The sequence below is a fragment of the Salmo trutta genome, chromosome 20 (genome assembly GCF_901001165.1).
Source record: "Salmo trutta chromosome 20, fSalTru1.1, whole genome shotgun sequence".
Taxonomy (NCBI): domain Eukaryota; kingdom Metazoa; phylum Chordata; class Actinopteri; order Salmoniformes; family Salmonidae; genus Salmo; species Salmo trutta.
Genome location: NC_042976.1, coordinates 23,207,312 through 23,229,779, shown reverse-complemented (window position 1 = coordinate 23,229,779; position 22,468 = coordinate 23,207,312). Strand labels below are relative to the sequence as shown.

Here is a 22,468-nt window from a genome sequence, read left to right as displayed (position 1 = left end):
TTGCATCATTAATGTTGCGTCTCCTGTGAAGTGCTCAGGGTTGAACTGTATTGAACTGTATGTGTAACATGATCCTCTTTCCCTTCCCATCAGCACCACAACACAGGGAGGGTTTTGTGTGTGTGTGTGTGTGTGTGTGTGTGTGTGTGTGTGTGTGTGTGTTAAATCTGTACCGAGCTTTAGAGAGCCTCTAGGGCCATAGTGGGGGAGACATTCTCACACTCTCCCCACATCTGTCTCTCTCTCTCTCTGTCTCTCTCTCTCTCTCTCTCTCTCTCTCTCTCTCTCTCTCTCTCTCTTTCACACACACCCACTGCAGTCTGTGGCGAGGGTAGATGTTTTCCATCCAGTCTAATGCATGCAGAGCAGTACAGTGATATCCAGCTGAAAGAATAGTTCAAAATGTAATGACTTTCGCAGAAGGCTGTGATTTCATTGGAAACAGTTGGGCGCGCAGGGCAAAATCTCTAATCCCCTTTATTGAAGGGACTCAGTGATCTTCCTATGGGAATTCTCCCCCCATAAGACTCTGTGGAGGGTGGCAGGAGGGAGAGAGGAGGGGGCAGGAGAGGGAGGGCTTCCATGAAATCCCTTTGTTTCAGTATTCCCATTAAAACTCAGCTAGGATAATCTCATAATGTGAGATTTATAACATACGGTTAATCTCAGAATATGATCACCTCTTCCAAATTTAAATGATATATCCCCAAAGGTTTTTTTAAATTAATCGTGTTCAAGGTGTGATTTGATTCAGTTATAAAAAAAAATCTAAAGTTGCCTATATGTTTCTTTACCTTTTTACATTCCCAAAGATAGTTTGTTTAACAGAGGTTTGGATTGGCTAACCTGGAGACAATGGAGACTGCAACATTTGACCTACAGACTCAGAAGACCTTTCCTCTGTCCTGTGATATGGCTGATAGCAGATCTACGCTGTAGTTATACATATTTAAAATGCAATAGGCTCTGCTTCACCTGTCTCTGTCCTGTAGGCAGGTCCAGTGGGCTGCAATGCATCGTGCATAATAACATATCACATAGCAACCTTGCTGTATCTGAGGATGCAAGAGGACATGATGGGGAGAAAAGAGTATATCTGAGAGAGTTTATGTACAGTAGAATGTGAAGCCTCTGTTCTATTTATACTCAGCCAGTCAGGAGACACTACTGGAGTCCAATCAGGAAACAAGGGCTTACTGAATACATTCTGTAGAGTACGCATGCTATTCAATGAGGAAATGGAAGGATGCTATACACATTAGGGTTCAATATTTTCCTGGTATTTTACAAATGTTCCATCCCAAGAATAAATCACTTTTCTTCCAGGTAACCTGATATTTCCCGCCAACGCCGGAAGTGTCATTCAAAAGCATTATAAAGCATATACTGTAAATAGGCCTATGTCTGGATTTGATTAGAGCTTTGATCGAAAATTCAATCCCGACGCTACCTGAGCCTGATGAGCAATACATTAAATACATTTTATGAGGCCTACATTAAAGTATTTTTAATGAGCCCAAGCCCCCCAAAAAACAAATGATTGTGCCATTATTCAATACATATATGATATAGGCTACTGCACATTACCTACGACAGCTAGCTAGCTATATGCTCTTTTAGGTAAATAAATGAAACTAGCTCCAGTAGGCTAATCTTTTTGAGTGTGAACTGTATTACTGTATTGTATTAGATGGACTGGAATTACACACATCGTTCAAACCATGATAAAGCAGGGAGAGAACAAGTTGGAGGTATAGGCTAGCAAATTTGATTTGAATTTTGAAATATAACCGGGCCTATTTGTTTAATTAGTAGACTGATACATATATACCGTTCCTAATATTTCCTCTAATGTTATTAGGCTACCTCCTCTTTCTCTGTCTATTGTTGCTTCATTCCTTCCTCGCTTTCAACAGTTAAATTAAATAAGTTTTGTTGTCCTTCATCATTTTAATGACATCCTTGAATAATATAGGACTAGAATTAATTCAATCAATTCTCTTCACGAAGGTTGAATGGTTATGGGTCTGAATAAATAACTGTTATAGCTTACCGCCATAGCGTGTTCGCTCTTCTTTCAAACTACCCGTGAGTTCTATTTAACATTCAGCAACAAATTGCTTGCGTCCCTCTTCGCATAGTCTATTGGTATAAGAAATTCTAAAGAAATTATGTCCAGCAAGCTATTCTAGTGTAGCTTTTCCTGCATGGGACTCCAAGAGCTAAGGAGCGGTTTTTAAGGAGAGGCCAGCGGAGGACAGGTGCGTGTGTATTGCGCAAGAGACAGAGGCTATAAGTTAGAAGCTTATTAGGGGCTCCCGAGTGGTGCAGTGGTCTAAGACACTGCATCTCAGTGCTAGAGGTGTCACTACAGACCCTGGTTCGATTCCAGGCTGTATCACAACCGGCCATGATTGGGAGTTCCATAGGGCTCAGCATCATCCGGGTTAGGGTTTGGCCGGGGTAGGCCGTCATTGCAAATAAGAATTTGTTCTTAACGGACTTGCCTAGTCAAATAAAGGTTAAATAAATAAACAAATATTATCCATCATCAGTAATTAGCTAAATATAAGGCTAATACTGGATTGAAAGAGGAGGTCTAGGAGATCTATATATAGGGATATACAGTATATCAATCTAGATAAGGATTATCTATTTTGGATACAATTTGAATGTTGATATGACTGTGAGAGAGTGCTCGTGGGTGCACTGATTTAAAGCAATGATATTCGAGTGATAGGCTGTTTTAAAACTCTCTGCAGCTGAAAAAAATATATACAGTTGAAGTCGGAGGTTTACATACACTTAGGTTGAAGTCATTAAAACTCGTTTTTCAACCACTCCACAAATTTATTGTTAACAAACTATAGTTTTGGCAAGTCGGTTAGGACATCTATTTTGTGCATGACACAAGTAATTTTTCCAACAATTGTTTACAGACAGATTATTTCACTTATAATTCACTGTATCACAATTCCAGTGGGTCAGAAGTTTACATACACTAAGTTGACTGTGCCTTTAAACAGCTTGGTAAATTCCAGAAAATGATGTCATGGCTTTAGAAGCTTCTGATAGGCTAATTGACATCATTTGAGTCAATTGGAGGTGTACCTGTGGATGTATTTCAAGGCCTACCTTCAAACTCAGTGCCTCTTTTCTTGACATCATGGGAAAATCAAAAGAAATCAGCCAAGACCTCAGAAAAAGAATTGTAGACCTCCACAGGTCTGGTTCATCCTTGGGAGCAATTTCCAAAAGCCTGAAGGTACCGCGATCATCTGTACAAACAATAGTACACAAGTATAAACAGAACTGTTTGGCCATAATGACCATTGTTATGTTTGGAGGAAAAAGGGGGACGCTTGCAAGCCGAAGAACACCATCCCAACCGTGAAGCACGGGGGTGGCAGCATCATGTTGTGGGGGTGCTTTGCTGCAGGAGGGATTGGTGAACTTCACAAAATAGATGGCATCAGAGAAGGACAATGATGTGGATATATTGAAGCAACATCTCAAGACATCAGTCAGGAAGTTAAAGCTTGGTCACAAATGGGTCTTTCAAATGGACAATGACCCCAAGCATACTTCCAAAGTTGTGGCAAAATGGCTTAAGGACAACAAAATCAAGGTATTGGAGTGGCCATCACAAAGCCCTGACCTCAGTCCCGTAGAAAATGTGTGGGCAGGACTGAAAAAGTGTTTGCGAGCAAGGAGGCCTACAAATCTGAGTCAGTTACACCAGCTCTATCAGGAGGAATGGGCCAAAATTCACCCAATTTATTGTGGGAAGCTTGTGGAAGGCTACCCAAAACGTTTGACCCAAGTTAAACAATTTAAAGGCAATACTACTAAATACTAATTGAGTGTATGTAAACTTCTCTCTATTATTGTTCTGACAATTCACATTCTTAAAATAAAGTGGTGATCCTAACTGACCTAAGAAAGGGAATTTTTACTAGGATTAAATGTCAGGAATTGTGAAAAAAACTGAGTTTAAATGTATTTGGCTAAGGTGTATGTAAACGTCCGACTTCAACTGTTTATATATATATTTTCAGTAAAAAAATAAGGTGACCCCTGAAAGCCAGATGGGTAAATTAGACGCACATTCTGTCTTTATATTATTATAGCATAGGCAATGCTATACTTTTGTCCTTGTGTGAGCTAACGCAGAAAGCAGTGATTGCCGAGTGGTTAAAGTGTTGGACTCGAAATTCAATGTGTTCTCCCCGCACAGGTTTGAACCCTGCTCGCAGCGCTTTGACAAACCAGTCTTAATTTTTAACATAACATTGGGCCTATACACATGCTATTCAATGAGGAAATAAAGGAGGCTATACACATGCTATTCAATGAGGAAATGGAAGGATTACCAGGACGCATACTCAGAATATACGCTGACCAGCTGGCAAGTGTTTTTTTAACCTCTCCCTAACCCAGTCTGTAATACCTACATGTTTCAAGTAGACCACCAACCGCCTCGTAGCACTCACATCTGTAGCCATGAAATGCTTTGAAAGGCTGGTCATGGCTCACATCAACACCATCATACCAGAAACCCTGGGCCTACTCCAATTTGCACACCGCTCCCCAACAGATCCACAGATGACGCAACGTCTATTGTACTCCACACTGCCCTTTCCCACCTGGACAAAAGAAACACTTACATGGGAATTCTGTTCATTGACTACAGCTCAGCTTTCAACACCATAGTGCCCTCCAAGCTCATCACTAAGCTAAGGACCCTTGGACTGAACACCTCCCTCTGCAACTAGATCCTGGACTTCCTGATGGGCCGCCCCCATATTGTGAGGGTAGGCACAACACATCCGCCACACTAACCCTCAACACGGGGCCCCTCAGGGGTGCGTGCTTAGTCCCCTCCTGTACTCCATGTGGCCACACACAACTCCAACACCATCATTAACAACCTCACCCTTAACGTGAGCAGGAACTGATTGTAGACTACAGGAAAAGGAGGGCCGAGCACTCCCCCATTCACATCAATGGGGCTGTAGTGGAGCAGGTCGAGAGCTTCAAGTTACTTGGTGTCCACATCACCAACAAACTATCATGGTCCAAACACCTCAAGACAGTCGTGAAGAGGGCACGACATAGCCAATTCCAACTCAGGAGGCTGAAAAGATTTTGCCTGGGACCTCAGATGCTCAAAATGTTCTACAGCTTCAACATCGAGAGCATCCTGACTGGTTGCATCCCGATTTGGTATGTCAACTGCTCGGCATAAGACCACAAGATGCTACAAAGGGTAGTGCGTAAGGCCCAGTACATCACTGGGGCCGAGCTTCCTGCATTGAGGACCTCTATACAAGGCGGTGTCAGAGGAAGGCCCTAAGAATTGTCAAAGACTCCAGCCACCCAAGTCATAGACTGTTCTCTCTGTTATTGCACATCAAGCTGTATGAGAGCTCCAAGTCTAGGACCAAAATGCTCCTTAACAGCTTCTACCCCCAAGCCATAAGACTGCTGAACAGTTAATCAAATGGCAACCAGGACTATTTACATTGACCCCCTTATTTTATTAATATTTCAAAAAATGTAAGAAATGCACTGACTCTCTTGCACAGGCTCTACAGTGCCTTGCAAAAGTATTCACCCCCTTGGCATTTTTCCTATTTTGTTGCATTACAACCTGTAATTTAAATAGATTTTTATTTGGATTTCATGTAATGGACATACATATTCCAAATTGGTGAAGTGAAATGAAAAAAATAACTTGTATCAAAAATTTGAAAAAAAGACAAAAAAGAAAACTGGTGCGTGCATATATATTCCCCCCCTTTGCTATGAAGCCCCTAAATAAGATCTGGTGCAACCAATTACCTTCAGAAGTCACATAATTGCGTCACATGATCTGTCACATGATCTCAGTATATTTACACCTGTTCTGAAAGGCCCTAGAGTCTGCAACACCACTAAGCAAGGGGCACCACCAAGTAAGCTGCACCATGAAGACCAAGGAGCTCTCCAAACAGGTCAGGGACAAAGTTGTGGAGAAGTACATATCAGGGTTGGGTTATAAAAAAAATATCCGAAACTTTGAACAGTCCACAGAGCACCATTTAAATCCATTATAAAAAAATTGAAAGACTGTGGTACCACAACAAACCTTCCAAGAGAGGGCCGCCCACCAAAACTCATGGACCAGGCAAGGAGGGCATTAATCAGAGAGGCAACAAAGAGACCAAAGATAACCCTGAAGGAGCTGCAAAAGCTCCACAGCGGAGATTGGAGTATCTGTCCATAGGACCATTTTAAGCCGTACACTCAACAAAGCTGGGCTTTATGGAAGAGTGGCCAGAAAAAAGCCATTGCTTAAAGAAAAAAATAAGCAAGCATCTTTGGTGTTTGCCAAAAGGCATATGGGAGACTCACCAAACATATGGAAAAAGGTACTCTGGTTAGATGAGACTAAAATGTAGCATTTTGGCCATCAAGGAAAATGCTATGTCTGGCACAAACCCAACACCTCTCATCACCCCGAGAACACCATCTCAACAGTGAAGCATGGTGGTGGCAGCATCATGCTATGGGTATGTTTTTCATCGGCAGGGACTGGGAAACTGGTCAGAATTGAAGCAACACTCAAGTGGTTTAAGGTGAAACATTTAAATGGATGGCGCTAAATACAGGGAAATTCTTGAGGGAAACCTGTTTCAGTCTTCCAGAGATTTGAGACTGGGACGGAGGTTCGCCTTCCAGCAGGACAATGACCCTAAGCATACTTCTACAGCAACACACAAGTGGTTTAAGGTGAAACATTTAAATGTCTTGGAATGGCCTAGTCAAAGCCCAGACCTCAATCCAATTGAGAATCTGTGGTATGACTTAAAGATTGCTGTACACCAGTGGAACCCATCCAACTTAAAGGAGCTGGAGCAGTTTTGTCTTGAAGAATGGGCAAAAATCCCAGTGGCTAGATGTGCCAAGCTTATAGAGACATACCCCAAGGGACTTGCAGCTGTAATTGCTGCAAAAGGTGGCTCTACAAAGAAGTATTGACTTTGGGGAGTTGAATAGTTATGCACGTACAAGTTTTCTGTTTTTTTGTCTTATTTCTTGTTTGTTTCAGGAAAAATGGGGGCCAAGTGAATATTTTCGCAAGCCACTGTATACACGCACACATACTACACTGACACTGGAACACACACACACACGGACACAGAAAACACACACACACATGCAAATTGACATTGCTGCTGCTCTCTGTTTATTATCTATGCATGGTCACTTTACACCTACCTACATGTACATAATTACCTCGACTAACCTGTACCCCTGCACATTGACTCGGTACCGGTACCCCTTTTATATAGCCTCGCTATTGTTATTTTATTGTGTTCCTATTTTTCCTTTTTTTAACTAACTTTTTTAAAACTCTGCATTGTTGGTTAAGGGCTCGTAATCAATGAGGAAATGGAAGGAGGATATACACATACACGTTCAATGAGGAAACTGAGGTAATACAAACTGTTCAATGAGGAAATATAATGTTACTGTATATATGCTATTGATTCTCATTCTGTTTCTCCTTTATCTCACTCCATTGAGTCTAAACGTATACATACAGAAGTAGGATATTCTTTTGAGCCGGTTTGCTACAGCAGGAAAATAATCTTGCAGCAACAGGACATTTTTTGTTAGGACAAATCAAGTCTGACATTTTAAAGTGGAAATTACAAACTTTAGAAGCCTTTTTCAACCTTGAATACACTACAAGTCAGGAAAATTCTCAGCAACAAAATAATGATCAAATGAAGATCCTACATTTGTATGAACAGTCATGCACAATTAGTACCGTTAACCTTCTGGAATTTCAAACCATCAGATATTCACTGCTGTTGATATCTAATGCAATCAGTCATAGACGCTGCTACACCCGTGTGTGTGTGTGTGAGTGTGAGTGTGTTTGTGTTTGTGTGTGTATGCATGTATGTGTGTGTGTGTGTGTGTCATTACAATATTATGGTGTGTCTCAGCTGGCTGGGGGATAAACCCATCTGTTTTTGTTGCTGAGTTAATGATGGGTGGAAAGAGAAAAATGTCTTTGCCTTGCGCTAGGCTAAATGTGCCTGCCTTTACCTTGTGTCTGGCTGCTGGGCTGCTTGGCTGTTTGGTTGTTTGTACGTGTGTGGAAACGGTGACTAAGACCCAGCCTCTCCCTCCATCCCCTGTCTCCCCCTTTCTCACAGTGTCTTACCTTGCCTCTCTCTCTCTCTCCCTCCCCACCTCTCCCTCCCTCCCTTTTCACCTCTCCTTCGCTCCCCACCTCTCCCTGCCTTTCCCTACCCACCTCTCCCTCCTTCCCCACCTCTCCCTGCCTCTCCCCACCACTCCTTCCTTCCCCACATCTCCCTGCCCCTCCCTCCCCACCTTTCCTTCCTTCCCTCCCCACCTCCCTCCCCACCTCTCCTCCCTCCCCATCCCTCCCCACCTCTCCCACCTCTCCCTCCCTTTTCACCTCTCCTTCGCTCCCCACCTCTCCCTCCTTCCCCACCTCTCTCTGCCTCTCCCCACCACTCCCTCCTTCCCCACATCTCCCTGCCCCTCCCTCCCCACCGTTCCTTCCTTCCCTCCCCACCTCCCTCCCCACCTCTCCTCCCTCCCCATCCCTCCCCACCTCTCCCACCTCTCCCTCCCTTTTCACCTCTCCTTCGCTCCCCACCTCTCCCTGCCTCTCCCTACCCACTTCTCCCTCCTTCCCCACCTCTCCCTCCTTCCCCACCTCTCCCTGCCTCTCCCCACCACTCCTTCCTCCCCCACATCTCCCTGCCCCTCCCTCCCCACCTTTCCTTCCCTCCCCTCCCCACCTCCCTCCCCAGCTCTCCTTCCATCCCCTCCCTCCCCATCTCTACCTCCCTCCCAGCCATTCAGTATTACTGAGGTAATGATGGGAGTTGAGATATTTTGACAAACTAGAGCACCGATGCATTCAGATTCCTTTACAACACAAACGTTGTCTTTCTGTTTTATTGAGGAAAAACTTTATTCAAGCAAGTAGCCTACACCTGGAGAGTGAACGGGGAAAAAGATGCTCAGATAGGATCATAGTGTATTCCACAACAGGAGAGAAAGTAGAGTGCTTCTCCTTGATGCTCTCCTCTCTTTTAGGTTCACACACAGCAGCACAGAACAGAACAGTGCTGTTTTATAGACAAAAGTCTTTTTTCCAGGCTAGTTTCCACCAACTCTCATTAAAAGTCCTGCGTTCCTTCTCCGTCTACATGTTGCTGGCAGACAAACATGCTAATGGTCAACTGGAGCCTTCTCCAAAAGCTCTTAGCTCTGATCCCTTCTCAAGCTGTTGACTGTTTTACTGATGGGAAAGAGAGAGAGAGAGAGAGAGGGGGGAGAGAGAGAGAGAGGGGGTAGAGAGAGAGGGGGTAGAGAGAGAGAGAGAGAGAGAGAGGGGGAGAGGGAGAAGGAGTGGGGTAGAGAGAGAAGGAGTGGGGAGAGAAAGAGAGGGGGAGAGAGTGGGGGGGAAGAGAGGGGGGTGGAGAGGAGAGAGAGGGGGTGGAGAGGAGAGAGAGGGGGAAGAGAGGGCTAGGGAGAGAGTAAAATGGGGGGGGTCTCTAGACGATGTAACTCCTACAGTATGCAGTGAGTCTTGGCTTGGGTTACAGCAAGGTATGATAACATGGTTGAAGAATGGTTATGACTTCCCTCCAATGAGAGAGCAGAGATTCACCTCATTTAACCCTCTGAAGATTAGGTGGGTTAGTTACAGTAGGATGCTGTCAGACCTTTGTCTCTCTCTGTAAACTATTAGATGCTCTTCTAAAAGCTACTGGAGTATATTTCTCATGCATCCTACCTTATGCCTCCTAGCTCCTAGCTACCTTATGCTTCCTATCTACCATGTGCCTCCTAGCTATTGTATGCCTCCTAGAGCCTAGCTACTTGATGCCTCCTAGATCCTAGCTACCTTGTGCTCCTAACTCCTAGCTACCTTATGCCTCCTAGTGCCTAGCTACCTTGTTTGTCCGAGCTCCTAGCTACCTTGTGCCTCTTAGCTCCTAGATACCTTGTGCTTCCTAGCTCATAGCTACCTTGTGTGTCCTAGCTCCTAGCTACCTTGTGCATCTTAGCTGAGCTGGCTGTAGCTTGCTGTTTTTTCCAACATGTCATTAGCAGTGATTTATAGGTTTGCCTGTTGAGACACTGATGGTGCCATGCCACTACACCGTGTTAACCACATCAGAGCACCAGCCTCACCTCTCTCCTCCTCATGCCTTCTCTCCTCAGCCCTCCTCTTGCCGTTGGCTTGATTAATCACAGCACAACCCATGGGCCTCACTGCACAACAAACAAACGCAAACACGCACACATGCACACATACACAATCACACCCACATACGATTAGCAAACCTTTGTTTTAGCAGCCAGGGTATCAATAATAGCCATTGTGTTTCCAGTGTATAGTATCCATTCTACCCAGACAGTGTAATAAATAGAGGGTTGTCAAGGGAGACCCAGAGCTGTTCTGTGACTGGCTGGTTATCTCACAACATGTCCTCCCTGCCATCAGAATGCCTCTAGACTGCAGCACAGCCATCTACCAACATGTCTGCTCACACTGAACATAATTGCCTAGCACAGATGTGCCTGTCTGGCTGGCTGCCCAGTATTAAAGAAGTACATATTCATGCTCCCATTCACACTGGTATTCACTTGATGTGGTGTGGTGGGGCTGTCGTAAAAAGAGTGTGTGTGTATGTGTCACGCCCTGACCATAGAAAGCTTTTATTTTCTATGGTAGAGTAGGTCAGGGCGTGACTGGGGAGTTAGTCTAGTTTATTATTTCTATGTGGGGTTCTAGGTTTGTTTTTCTATGTTGGTGATTGTGTATGATTCCCAATTAGAGGCAGCTGGTAATCGTTGTCTCTAATTGGGGATCATACTTAAGTAGCATGTTTTCCACTTGTGGGTTATGGGATATTGTATTTTGTTTATGTGTAGTTGCATTGTCGTCACAGTTCGTTTATTCTTTATTGTTTTGTATTTTTTCAAAGTTTCACTTTCTAATAAATTATGTGTAACGCTACTCACGCTGCGCCTTGGTCCGATCATTCCAACGAACGTGACAGTATGCCTGTGTGTGTGTCTGGATGTAAAGGTGTGTTTTAGTACTTAAATAAATCCACTGTATTCTCTGTCTCCCTCAGTATTGAGATATTATATTACATGAAATTCCCTGAGAGTCAGCTTGTCTGCTTTGCTCTGGGCATAGGAACGCCTGCTGATGACGTCCATATGGACACAGCCATGCTAGAGGCTCTGTGGCTCTCTCACCGACACACACTCACACACTAACCAATGTTTGTTATGTTGAATATGTCTCCTTCTCTGTAAAGAATTACACATCTTGTGTTGTTGAAAATTATAAACATATAGTTATAATTAAATATTGTTAAAACAAAGATCGGAGAATGGAGAGATGGAGAGATGCATGTCTGTACATGTCCGTATGTTAGCCCATGCTACAGAGGGCTTCACTGTGGGGTCTGTTTAAACTGACCTGGAGGGACCTCTGCCATACGGACACTACTGGCACTGAGACCATCAACACATGGACTCTGACTGAACTGAAAGCCTGTTTGGACCCCAGGAAGAGTAATGGGAATCCTAATAAATACTAAATACCTGAACAAGACATTTAACGACACCATGATGAACCGACTTCTTCACAGATTCATCATCTAATCAGGTATTTTGTGTCCTTTCTGGGTGGCTCACCAAACACACACGTACCCACCTGGTGCCCAATGGGTCAACCCTTGAATGAGACAAAAGGGGGGTGGGACAGTATTATGTCGTTGTCTGATTCCTCTTCATCATATAGCCAGTTTTCCCAGCTGCAAAAGTAAGGCTAGGGCAGGACTACTCTCTGTCTCTGGGTCTCTCTCTCTAGTCCTCCCTGGCTTTGGGGACAGGGTGTGTGCTGCCTGCATGCTATCGCTGATCCATACACCAGACCTAACATCTGGACTGCCTGCACCTCAATAATCTACAGAACCTTCCTCTCCTTTACTCCATCTATTCTGCACTGGTCTGAAAATAGAGAGGACAGGAGACAGAGAAGAGGGAACCACTTGAGGTGCAGCATTGGGCTGACAGTGGTCTTGAGTTGACAGTTACTTAGCCGCTTTACACCTGTTCCTGCTCTCTCCTCTCCTCTCCTCACTAGGCCTCGCCTCTCCTCTCCTCTCCTACTCTCCTCTTCTCTCCTCTCCTCTCCTCCCTCCTGTTTGTTCTCAGGGACACACCCCTGCAGCAGATGGATGGTTCTCAGCTGGCTCTAGAGGATATTGATCGTCAGGATCTAAAGAGTTTCTCTCCATGGTCATTTTCATCATCTGAGCTGAAGCTAATGGATTCACTTCCTCCTTGTGCATTGCTCCATTGTTCACTGAGTTTGAGTCAAAAGAGGGAATGAACAGCCTATTGGGTTTGCAAGAAGAGCCCATGTTAAATGCACTCACTGTAAATGTGTGTGTGTGTGTGTGTGTGTGTGTGTAAAGGGAAGGTCATCAAGTGTATCACATCACCAGAGCCAGATCTTGCTAGTTTGAGAGAAAGTAATAACACTGGATTAACAACGGATTAACAGCCTCACTGTCGCAGCATTCTGTTTGCTCTCCCTCTCCTCCCCCTCTCCCCCTCTCTCCAGCTGTATAGCCAACTCCATGTGACAGGAGAAGAGTAGAGGTAGTAATGGAATTTACATCTTGATATATCAGGCTGCTATAGCTGTATCTGGAGCCGAGGTGATGGATGGTCCTAACCGTGTGCTGCAACACCACACAGCACAGCATTGCCTGTGTGTGTGTGTGTGTGTGTGTGTGTGTGTGTGTGTGTGTGTGTGTGTGTGTGTGTGTGTGTGTGTGTGAGAGTGTGATTTACAGCCAGAGATGGTCACTCTCAGTCCACTCTATCACTGTGATGTATGGAGGAGAGAGAGAAAGAGAGAGAGAGGAGGATAAGATAGCAGGGAGAGAAAAGAGGAAAAACACATAGGGAGAAATGCAAGGTGGAGGTAAAACAGGCGTCTGGTGGAGGGCTGGCTGCAGAGTGGGACAGAGAAGGGAGAGATATAGAGAGAATGATGACTTGTTTTGCTGTGGCTGTAGCTTCTGTCCTCTGACTATAGAGGACGAGGGCATCCTAGGTGTCAGGGCAGGGGATGGATGGAGAGAGGTAAGGAATGGAAAGAGGGAAGGAGGGATGAATGGAGGGAGAGAGGGAGGAACGGAAGGCCTGACTGGCGCCATACACTCGTTCATCTCTGCCAGCCTGCTGCATATTTTGGGGGCAGAGGCCTGGGTGTGAATATATGATTCTGGAGCTGTGTGTTAGTCTCTGTGTGTGTGATGCATTGATGCCTGGGCGTGAATATGATTTCCATGATGCAGTTGTCCCAAAGGCCTTAAGGAGCAGGGCAATGCAAAGGCTGAGAGATGGTGTGTGTGTGTGTGTGTGTGTGTGTGTGTGTGTGTGTGTGTGTGTGTGTGTGTGTGTGTGTGTGTGTGTGTGTGTGTGTGTGTGTGTGTGTGTGAATATGATTTCCATGATGCAGTCGTCCCAAAGACCTACTTCGGAGTCAAACACTAAAGCAGCAGCTTATAGAGATGATTAAAATCACAACACTGCCTCCGTTGTTTTCATTTATCAGTCATCACCAGTCAGTCAGTGTGGATGTGGAAAGTCTTTTGTCAATGGATTCATCTGTAAAAAAGTCAGTTTCAATGTGTTGTCCTTACTTTGCCTCTATGATCCGATACTAAATATGCTATACATTCTAGACTGGGACGTCCTCCTCCTCTTCCTCCTCCTCCTCCTCCTCCTCCACCTCCACTCAGAGTTTCCATAGACCCTGCACATTCCTAGGGTTTCTGCTCCATATCACCCTGGCTGCGGTTCACATCTCATGTGTTCTGCCCCAGAAGGACCTAGGCCTAAAGGCATTGACTTCTGTGGTTTGTGATCTCATGTCTAGACCAGCTGTCTCCTGCCTGCTCACAGCAGTTCTCTCTTTCTCTCCACTTTGCCATCACACCCACAGCTTAGTCAAGGGAAAATCTGACATATCTTCCTCTCCATCTCTCCCTCTCTCTGCATCTTCCTCTCCCTTTTTCATTTAAAAGATGCTCGGGACACTAAGGGGCTTCACTGATGTGAGATTAAACTGGGAACGAGGGAACTGCACTATGAGACCTAGAAGGATGGGAAAATGATGAGAGATCAGAGAGGAGAGGAGAGAGGACACTTCTCACTCTTCTCTTCCCACATATATTTCTCTCTCGCTCCCTCCTTCCCCCTTTCTCTCTCTCTCTCGCTCCCTCCTTCCCCCTTTCTCTCTTTGTGTGAGAACTAATGAGTTGAGAATTAGTTGTAGATAACATTACTATGACAACAGGACTCAAATATTTCTCATGAAAATAAGACATCAATGTTTTATGTCATTCTCTTCCCAAACACTGCTTACAAACACAGACTGACAGACATGCTTCTACACCTGCTTTGCTTGCTGTTTGGGGTTTTGGGCTGGGTTTCTGTAAAGTACTTTGTGACATCAGCTGATTTAAGAAGGGCTTTATAAATTCATTTGATTGATTGATTGGTTGACCTGTAAAGCTGAGAAAAGATGCATTTGCAGTATGTACATGTTAGTAACTAAACAGGGGTTCTCAGAGTCTCTTAGTATCTTTAGGAGAAATTGTCTGTTGTGGTCACACAGCTTTAGAGCTGCACTGTGGTTTTGGTTGTTAAATCAAGTGTTATTAGATAATTATCTCCATTAGACGTTGTCTGTCTCTGCAAAGCATTATTGGCATCTCCTTAACATTACCAGAGCCCGATTGCACAGACAACACATCACACTGACTGAGACAATGGGCCGCTGTTGAAAATCAGTTCTAACTAATATCTCAGAGTTGTCAGGATGTGTCAGAGAGGGTGTATTCTGATGGTGAGCACCAGTGTGTTGTAATCAGTAGAGATGGTAATATGTCTTCAGGGAGCTCCAGTGATGAGGACAGATTGACGGCTCATTTAGGTTTGGCTCTGGTGCAGTGGGCGGACATCTTGGATTGCCTCAGCCTTCTCCCTCACTGGATTTTTGAGATACGACTGTTATAAGCAATTCTTGAAGGTCGTGCGGTTTGAGTAGCTATCTTTGTTATTAAGTAAATTACAGTACACTTGTGTGATGAGTAACCATGCCTGAGACCTCAAGACGCATGATAGCTCCCAGAGCGAATGCCTGACTTTTAGCTCTTTGGGCTAACACAGTCTTGTGTAGAAGACCTGCTGTCGACACACCAGTAGGTCACATCTTGCTACCTTAGAGAGAATGTGTGCTGGTAAACACTGGAGGAGCATGCTTGGTTTTCTTTAATAATTCACTGTCCTCAATACTGACCTTAACCTGCCCCTTTCCTAGCCTCTTTATTTCCCCCGCGCTCTCTCTGAGGGCTTCTTGCCGTGTCGCTACTGTAGTGGACAGCCTAAACATGTCCTGTCCTCCTCTCTCCCTATGTGTTAATACTTTATAGCTACAGTGTAGAAGACAAGGGCATGTCACATCCACGTGTGCTCTCATGCATAACACCACAGCTTGTTTCTACTTGTGTTAAATGGAGTTGTCTGCCAAAGGCTCTTTGAATCATGTTTGCCCTTGGAAATATGTTTTGAAGATGGGGGCGGTTAAGACTGGAGTTTGTTTTTCAGACTAGCAGTCACACTTCAGGCTTTATTCTGATACCTCAGTCAACATCACAGATGAAAATGCAATCTGAACTGAAACACTATGAAATGAGAAGAGTTAGGCCTAATTGTGTGAAATGTAACTAGATACGGTATATTCTGGATATAAAGATATTTATAATGACCATTGGTAATCACATTTGAAAGTCAAATGCACCTTCAAAAAGACAAATGTGACTCACCACCTGGATTTGGTCTTATGTAGCAAAATGTGAAATGGTGTTTTTTTACATTGGATAAAAGTAGAGACTCTACACAATGGTATATCATACACTGCATTTTTGAGGAGCAATGGGAAAGTAATTGTGCTTTGAAAGTTGATAAACTTGTATACTCACTTCTGAGAAAATGGCCTTGTTTTGGTATCTAGTGAAGAGCTCTTCTTTGTCTACACCCATTCAGCATCGTTTACACCCTCTTAAGCTTTAGCCCCACCCATCTCGTTTCGCTCTCGGAGCATTCACAGCGCAAACTTGACCCTCTGACCGATGATTTGTTTACCTATAGGGCTATCTTCTGTATACCACCCCTACCTTGTCACAACACAACTGATTGGCTGAAACACATTAAGAAGGAAAGAAATTCCACAAATAAACTTAACAAGACACACCTCTTAATTGAAAAGCATTCCAGGTGGCTACCTCATGAAGCGCTGGTTGAGAGAATGCCAAGAGTGTGCAATGCTGTCATCAAGGCAAAGGGTGGCTACTTTGAAGAATCTCAAATATAAAATACTACATGGTTACTACATGATTCCACATGTCATTTCATAGTTTTGATGTCTTCACTATTATTCTACAATGTAGAAAATAGTAAAAAATAAAGAAAAATGCTTGAATGAGTAGGTGTGTCCGAACTTTTGACTGGTACTGTAGATAGGAACTCCCGAATGTCATTTTTGGTGAGTTTGAACATTTACAAGCGAATGTGAACGAGAGACAATGTTTTCACACATGCTCGTCTGAAGGAAGAACAGTACTGGCTCAAGAGCAGCATGTGTCTGTGTGGAGCCTGGAGTCGCTAGGGCAACGGGACTGCTTGCTCTACTCAGAGTAGATGGGGGAGGAGAAGACGGGCAAGAACATAGAGGAGAAAAAAAACCGATAGGAAATCAAGACGGTGGCAGCTGTACACGTAACTAATCCAAAGGGCTTTGAATTCTCAAACATGGCAGACAGCTAACAATATTATGTACCTTAACTTTATTAATTCAACCATGTACTTAACTAGCAAGTTACATTTAGGGGTTGGGTTAACGCAGAATTCTGTATTTTTCATGTAGGAAAAAAATATAAAACGCATAAGAAATATCTTGCTGTGTTTTGTAAATACATATGTAAAATGCTTGTTATTGTAATTTCTGCTCGGCATCATACTAATTTTGTGCTCCAGTTGCACTTCTTCACTCGGATGAGAATTAACGACGGGATCCTATCAGTAGAAGATGCTCTGGCTGATGTGGAGCTACTTTTTCCCAGTACTTTTCTCGGTGTAGCAGCCAACTTTTCTCCAGTAAAAAGATGAACTTTAAGCAAAACATTAGGAAATGTAGCTGGCTACATTCTTTCTATGATAAAGATTAGAAATATGACGGCCATGTATCGTTCTTGCAAAAAATACCTTGCCTTTTCATTGTACGCTCATTTACTTGTGTGGCTGCCAGCCAACTAGTGTTTCACTTCCATTGTCATCTGATGAAAATAAAGCTATTTTCTGCTAATTGTGTTGCACTAATGTATTTTCTGTGAAGGAAAACCATAGTTGCACGTCCCTGATCACTCTATTGATGCAGAAAAAGACATGGTTGACCCCTGTCAATACACAGCTGGACCTGCTCCTGCTTTCTCCTGTTGTGCTATTATTAAAATGGATTGAAAAACTTCAAATAAATAGTTTCAATGGTATTGACAGTATTGAAAAACCATCCCGTGGCTATTTTTCCAAATACTGTATATACGGTATACTGCCCAAGCCTAATTTTGTTATTATTCATAAATATTATATTGTTTCTATGATTCAGGCCCAGAATAGCAGAGTGAGAGTAGAAACTGTAAATTAGTATTCAGTAGTTAATTACATCTCTCTGCCTTTGATCACAGTGTGATAACAACTAGCACAAGGCCTGCTACTGTTGACAGCCCTCACCACGTCTATCACTCCAACCACAGCACAACACAGCACAACACTGCAGAGGAGTACAGCAGCACAGTAGCACAGCCATTGTCAAGGTGTCAATAGACAACATGTCCCTCCTCGCTACTGAAAAAATGTACTAATGTCTGACAAATAGACGCTGTACGGTGGGGAAGGAAAGCACAGAGAACCTCCTCCCTTATCTCTCTCTCTCTTTCCTGCTCTCTATCATCTCCTTCCCCCTCTCTCTCAATCTCTCTCTTATTTTTCTCTGGCCTTAAGGCTTTCTGTTCTTTAATTGCTGTGTATCAGACGAGGAGTTGCTGCTGCTTGCTCTGTGAATAAGCTCCTCCATGCAACGGTGGTTCCATTACAATCACCAGAGACCCATCTGTACAGGAAAGGACTGTGTGTGTGTGTACATGCAAACGACTATCTTTGCATGTACATGCGTGCGTGTGTGTGTGTGTGTGTGTGTGTGTGTGTGTGTGTAGCTTGCAGCAGCACCCAGAATAGATTTAGCTCTTTGTTACATACCGAACCATCTCAGATTCGGAATTGAATAAACTTTATTGTTTGCTGCTGTAGCTCTCAGGACAATAAAGCAGCAGGATTATTGTGGAGCGTTTAGTGAGAGGTTCGTGTCGACTGTGCGTTTCAGCGATAAAGAACCGTAGCTCGTCCTCAGTGCTTCATTTCCTGTGGTTATTCATTAGCAATAAAATAAACATTCTAGCAGAGCAGTAATCAGTTTTTTTCACATCTCAGTGTTCTGTACTCCCACACAGTCCTATAGCTCAGCCACATAGTTAATATTTTACATTCTAGTCATTTGGCAGATGCTCTTGTCCACAGCGACAAGGGTTAAGTGCCTTGCTCAACGGCACAGACCGATTTGTCACCTAGTCGGCTTTTGGTATTAGAACGAGCAACCTTTCGGTTACTGGGCCAACAAGCTTAATCGCTAGGCTACCTGCATCCAAAAAGAAACATTACTCACAGAGAGAGGAATAGGTTATAAAGACATTGTTTAAATTGTAAATCACATTTTTAGGGGTCTAGCTTGGTCATTCTGTCAGACCGGACGATTTAACCTTTATTTAGGCAGGTTATTCTGAACTCATTAATTTCAAATCTCTTTTGCACTAGCGAGCAGTAGCTCAGAGGCTAATCATAGTCTGACAATGGACAAAAGAACGGTTAGGGCATTGGTCACATCAGCGCGTGTAAGAGAGAGAAGGAGATGAGAGATTGTGGAACATTCTTGATCTCGTACCTTACCACGCGTTGCGTCAAGTGGCCTGGAGTTCCAGGAGAAATAATTGGAGTTACCTCCTATTTAATTTGGGTCTCTGTCGCTGTCTCTCATGTCTCTCCCTCCCCTCCTCTGAGGAGTCTCTTCTCTCTTTCCCTCCCTTCCTCTCTGTTCTCCTTCTCTCTCCTTCTCTCTCTCTCTCGTTTACCTCTCTCCCTTTCTTTCTTTCTTTCTCTCTCTCTCTCTCTCTCTCTCTCTCTCTCTCTCTGAATTAATATGTGCAGCGAAAACATCTGTGTCTCTCATCAGAGCTCTGGAACTCAAACTGCTCGGCCTGTCCAAAACTTGAGGGTGTGTGTGTATGGAGGGAGAGACCTTAATGTGATTGCGATAGGGTCAGGGAGACTATGCTTATGTGTGTGTATAAGTATGTGAGTGTCCAAGCTCCCTCTGATTGCAGTCTGTGTTGTATTTGCAACACTCTGCTGTTCATTAACATGGGGTCTCTTCCTGGATATTATTTGTCTGAGTGATTGGTTACACATGTTCAACCAGGGTTGATACACAACTCCCTGCTCTCTACACTGCCTCCTCTTAGATGTGGTTCCCTGTGCGTCTGTGTTTGTGTGTGTTTGTGTGTGGGCATTTTTAGTTTAAACTTGATTATAATTAGATGGGAAGGGAACATACGGAGCTGCCTTAGCTCACTGAGTCTGTCAATCAGCCCGATTAGAGAGCTGCTATACAATACACACACACACACACACACACACACACACACACACACACACACACACACTTAGCCTGCTGACTTCATTTCCTTTCTGATATTGTTTTTATCAACGTCTTGGCTTCTGAATGAACAGTTTCTCATTGATGATGTGAATCAAACTGATGGAGATGTGTGTTGCCTAGCTGAGCTTTTCTTATCTGGTCTGTCTTTGTCCTCTCTCTTGCTCTCTCTCCTCTCTCTCTCCTCTCTCTCTCTCACTCCTCTCTCTCCTCTCTCTCTCCTCTCTCTCTCCTCTCTCTCTCCTCTCTCTCCTCCTCTCTCTCTCCTCTCTCTCTCTCCTCTCTCTCTCTTCTCTCTCTCCTCTCTCTCTCTTGCTCTCTCTGGATGTCTACTAATGACGCTGGCTGGCTTTGCAGTAGATGTCCTTGCAGGGAACTGACAGAACATATTCCCTGACAGCCCTCTCCTCTTCTTCCTGACACCCAATAAAACAATCATCATTTTTCTACCCTGCTCTACACAAAGCAAATGTGTAGTGAATGGGGCTGTGGGATGCCGCTGTGGGATGCCGCTGTGTGTGTGTGTGTGTGTGTGTGTGTGTGTGTGTGTGTGTGTGTGTGTGTGTGTGTGTGTGTGTGTGTGTGTGATCTCCATGTCCTGTGTGTTGTAGATGTAGCAGACATTATACTGCTATGGGAACAAAAGCCACAACTCGGTTGTTGTTGTTCTCTGTGATCTAAACTCAGACTGTTGCCTTTTTTAGAATGATATCATTACCCTATACGGCTTGCCCCTTCTCTCCCTCTCTCCACTGTGTAAATATTCATAGCCCAGATTGACACTGTGTGTTTGTGAAATGTCGAGCGACGCTAATTGGGCCGTCCTGCAGGGTTGGGGCTGTGAGCAACAGAAGGGAAGGTGTTTAAAATGCAGAGAGCGGTCACGGCTGGAGGAATGCTACAGCTCTCATACGCACACATATACACACACTCTGGTCTCTCTCTCTCTCTCTCTCTCTGTCCATCTGGTCACTTTCTGTGTGACTAAGAGCCATCACCCCCTCACAAGCTGCAGGCTGCAACTTCCACCACCCCCTGCTCTCACAGTGTGAACATTCTCCAGCCCACTTTGCTGGAAAGCTAAACAATTGATATGCTGTAGATCTTAGTGTTTATACAGTCTATATACTGTACATCATGATGTTTTTGTATTGTGTCTGTGTATATAGTGTATTGCATTAGAAAGCCCCTACTCCCTGTCCCTGTCCCTGTTTCTCTCTATAGAGACTCCCCAGCCCCAGTGGTGTGGACAGATCGGCTTAGCAACTGAGGGTCAAACAGATACACGAGGGGGTCCAGGAGCCAGGGACGGTGAGACAATCTTACAGGGAGGATTGGATTCAGGGTTAAGAGTAATGTGTGTGTATATACTGTAGTATGTCTATGTATGGGTAGAGACAGTTGGCAAGGAGCCAACCTGCCCCTCGGCCTTCTGGGAGTCTGACTGTCACTCAACATGACGATCAAATCTAACACACTTCTCTGACAGACACTTCCCTTTGGGTTTCCCTGGTGTGTGTGTGAAAAAACAGTCCAGTCTTATGGGGTTGCCAGTTGTGAGCTTCTGGCATAGAGTTCTCATTAGCCAGCCCTATGAGGGTTCTCATGTCTCCCCAAGAACACTTCTCACAACCTGGCAACATATTGACAGAGCCGCCTCTCCTCCCCCCTCCTCTGGTCCTCTCCTCCCCTGCTCTCCTCCCCTCCTCCTCTCCTCACCTCTCCTCCCCACCCATCTTCTCTCTCCTGTCTCAGCCCTAAGTGGATTAAATGGATGTGAAATGCGAGCTGGAGCATTGCTAATAGCATTTCTTGAATTTTAAGCGTGCCATGCTGGATTGATTCACATGGTAAAGAGGCCGGTATTGTAACGGAGACAAGCAGTGTGTCTACAATCACTCTAATGGGAATAGTTGATGTCTGGGAGTTGTCTGGACAAACTGTACTATATTTAAACAGAATACACAATTAGCAGTCTGAGGGATTCACATGAGTTCAGTTTATCACACACACAACACCCAGATTTAGCCAGGCAGATTGCACAAGAGTGACTTCGAAATTGGACGTCTTTCCATGTCCTGAGGACGTCGGGAAAAGCCTTCAAAACTGGCCACTGAGCACTATTATCATCAAGAAGGCTTGGGTTTTGCTAGGGTGTTGTGGTCGGGGGGATGGGAACGGGGATGGGACGGGGATGAGGACGGGGATGGGAACGGGGGGGACAGAGACGGGGGGGGACGGTGGGACGGGGATGGGGACGGGGATGGGGACGGGTGGATGGGGACGGGGACGGGGGGGACGGTGGGACGGGATGGGGACGGGGGGACGGGTGGACGGGACGGGGGGGACGGTGGGACGGGGACGGGGGGGGGCGGTGGGACGGGGATGGGGACGGGGGGACGGGGGGGGACGGGGACGGTGGGGGACGGGGATGGGGACGGGGGGGGACGGGGGACAGGGGGGACGGGGGGACGGGGGGGATGTGCGTAATCCCATGAGTCT

The 22,468-nt window shown here is 44.8% G+C and overlaps 2 protein-coding genes across 2 annotated transcripts in view; one reads left to right on the top strand and one right to left on the bottom strand.

Moving 5' to 3' along the window:
• The window catches only part of LOC115156343 (laccase domain-containing protein 1-like), a 36,017-nt gene extending 24,743 nt beyond the window's left edge, over positions 1-11,274 (bottom strand). The window contains 1 exon segment of the mRNA XM_029703826.1: positions 11,206-11,274. Within this exon segment, the coding sequence (XP_029559686.1) occupies positions 11,206-11,274 (69 nt within the window).
• Positions 1-22,468, top strand: part of LOC115155723 (ecto-NOX disulfide-thiol exchanger 1) — a gene marked incomplete in the record, with an annotated part of 58,862 nt that overhangs the window by 14,967 nt on the left and 21,427 nt on the right.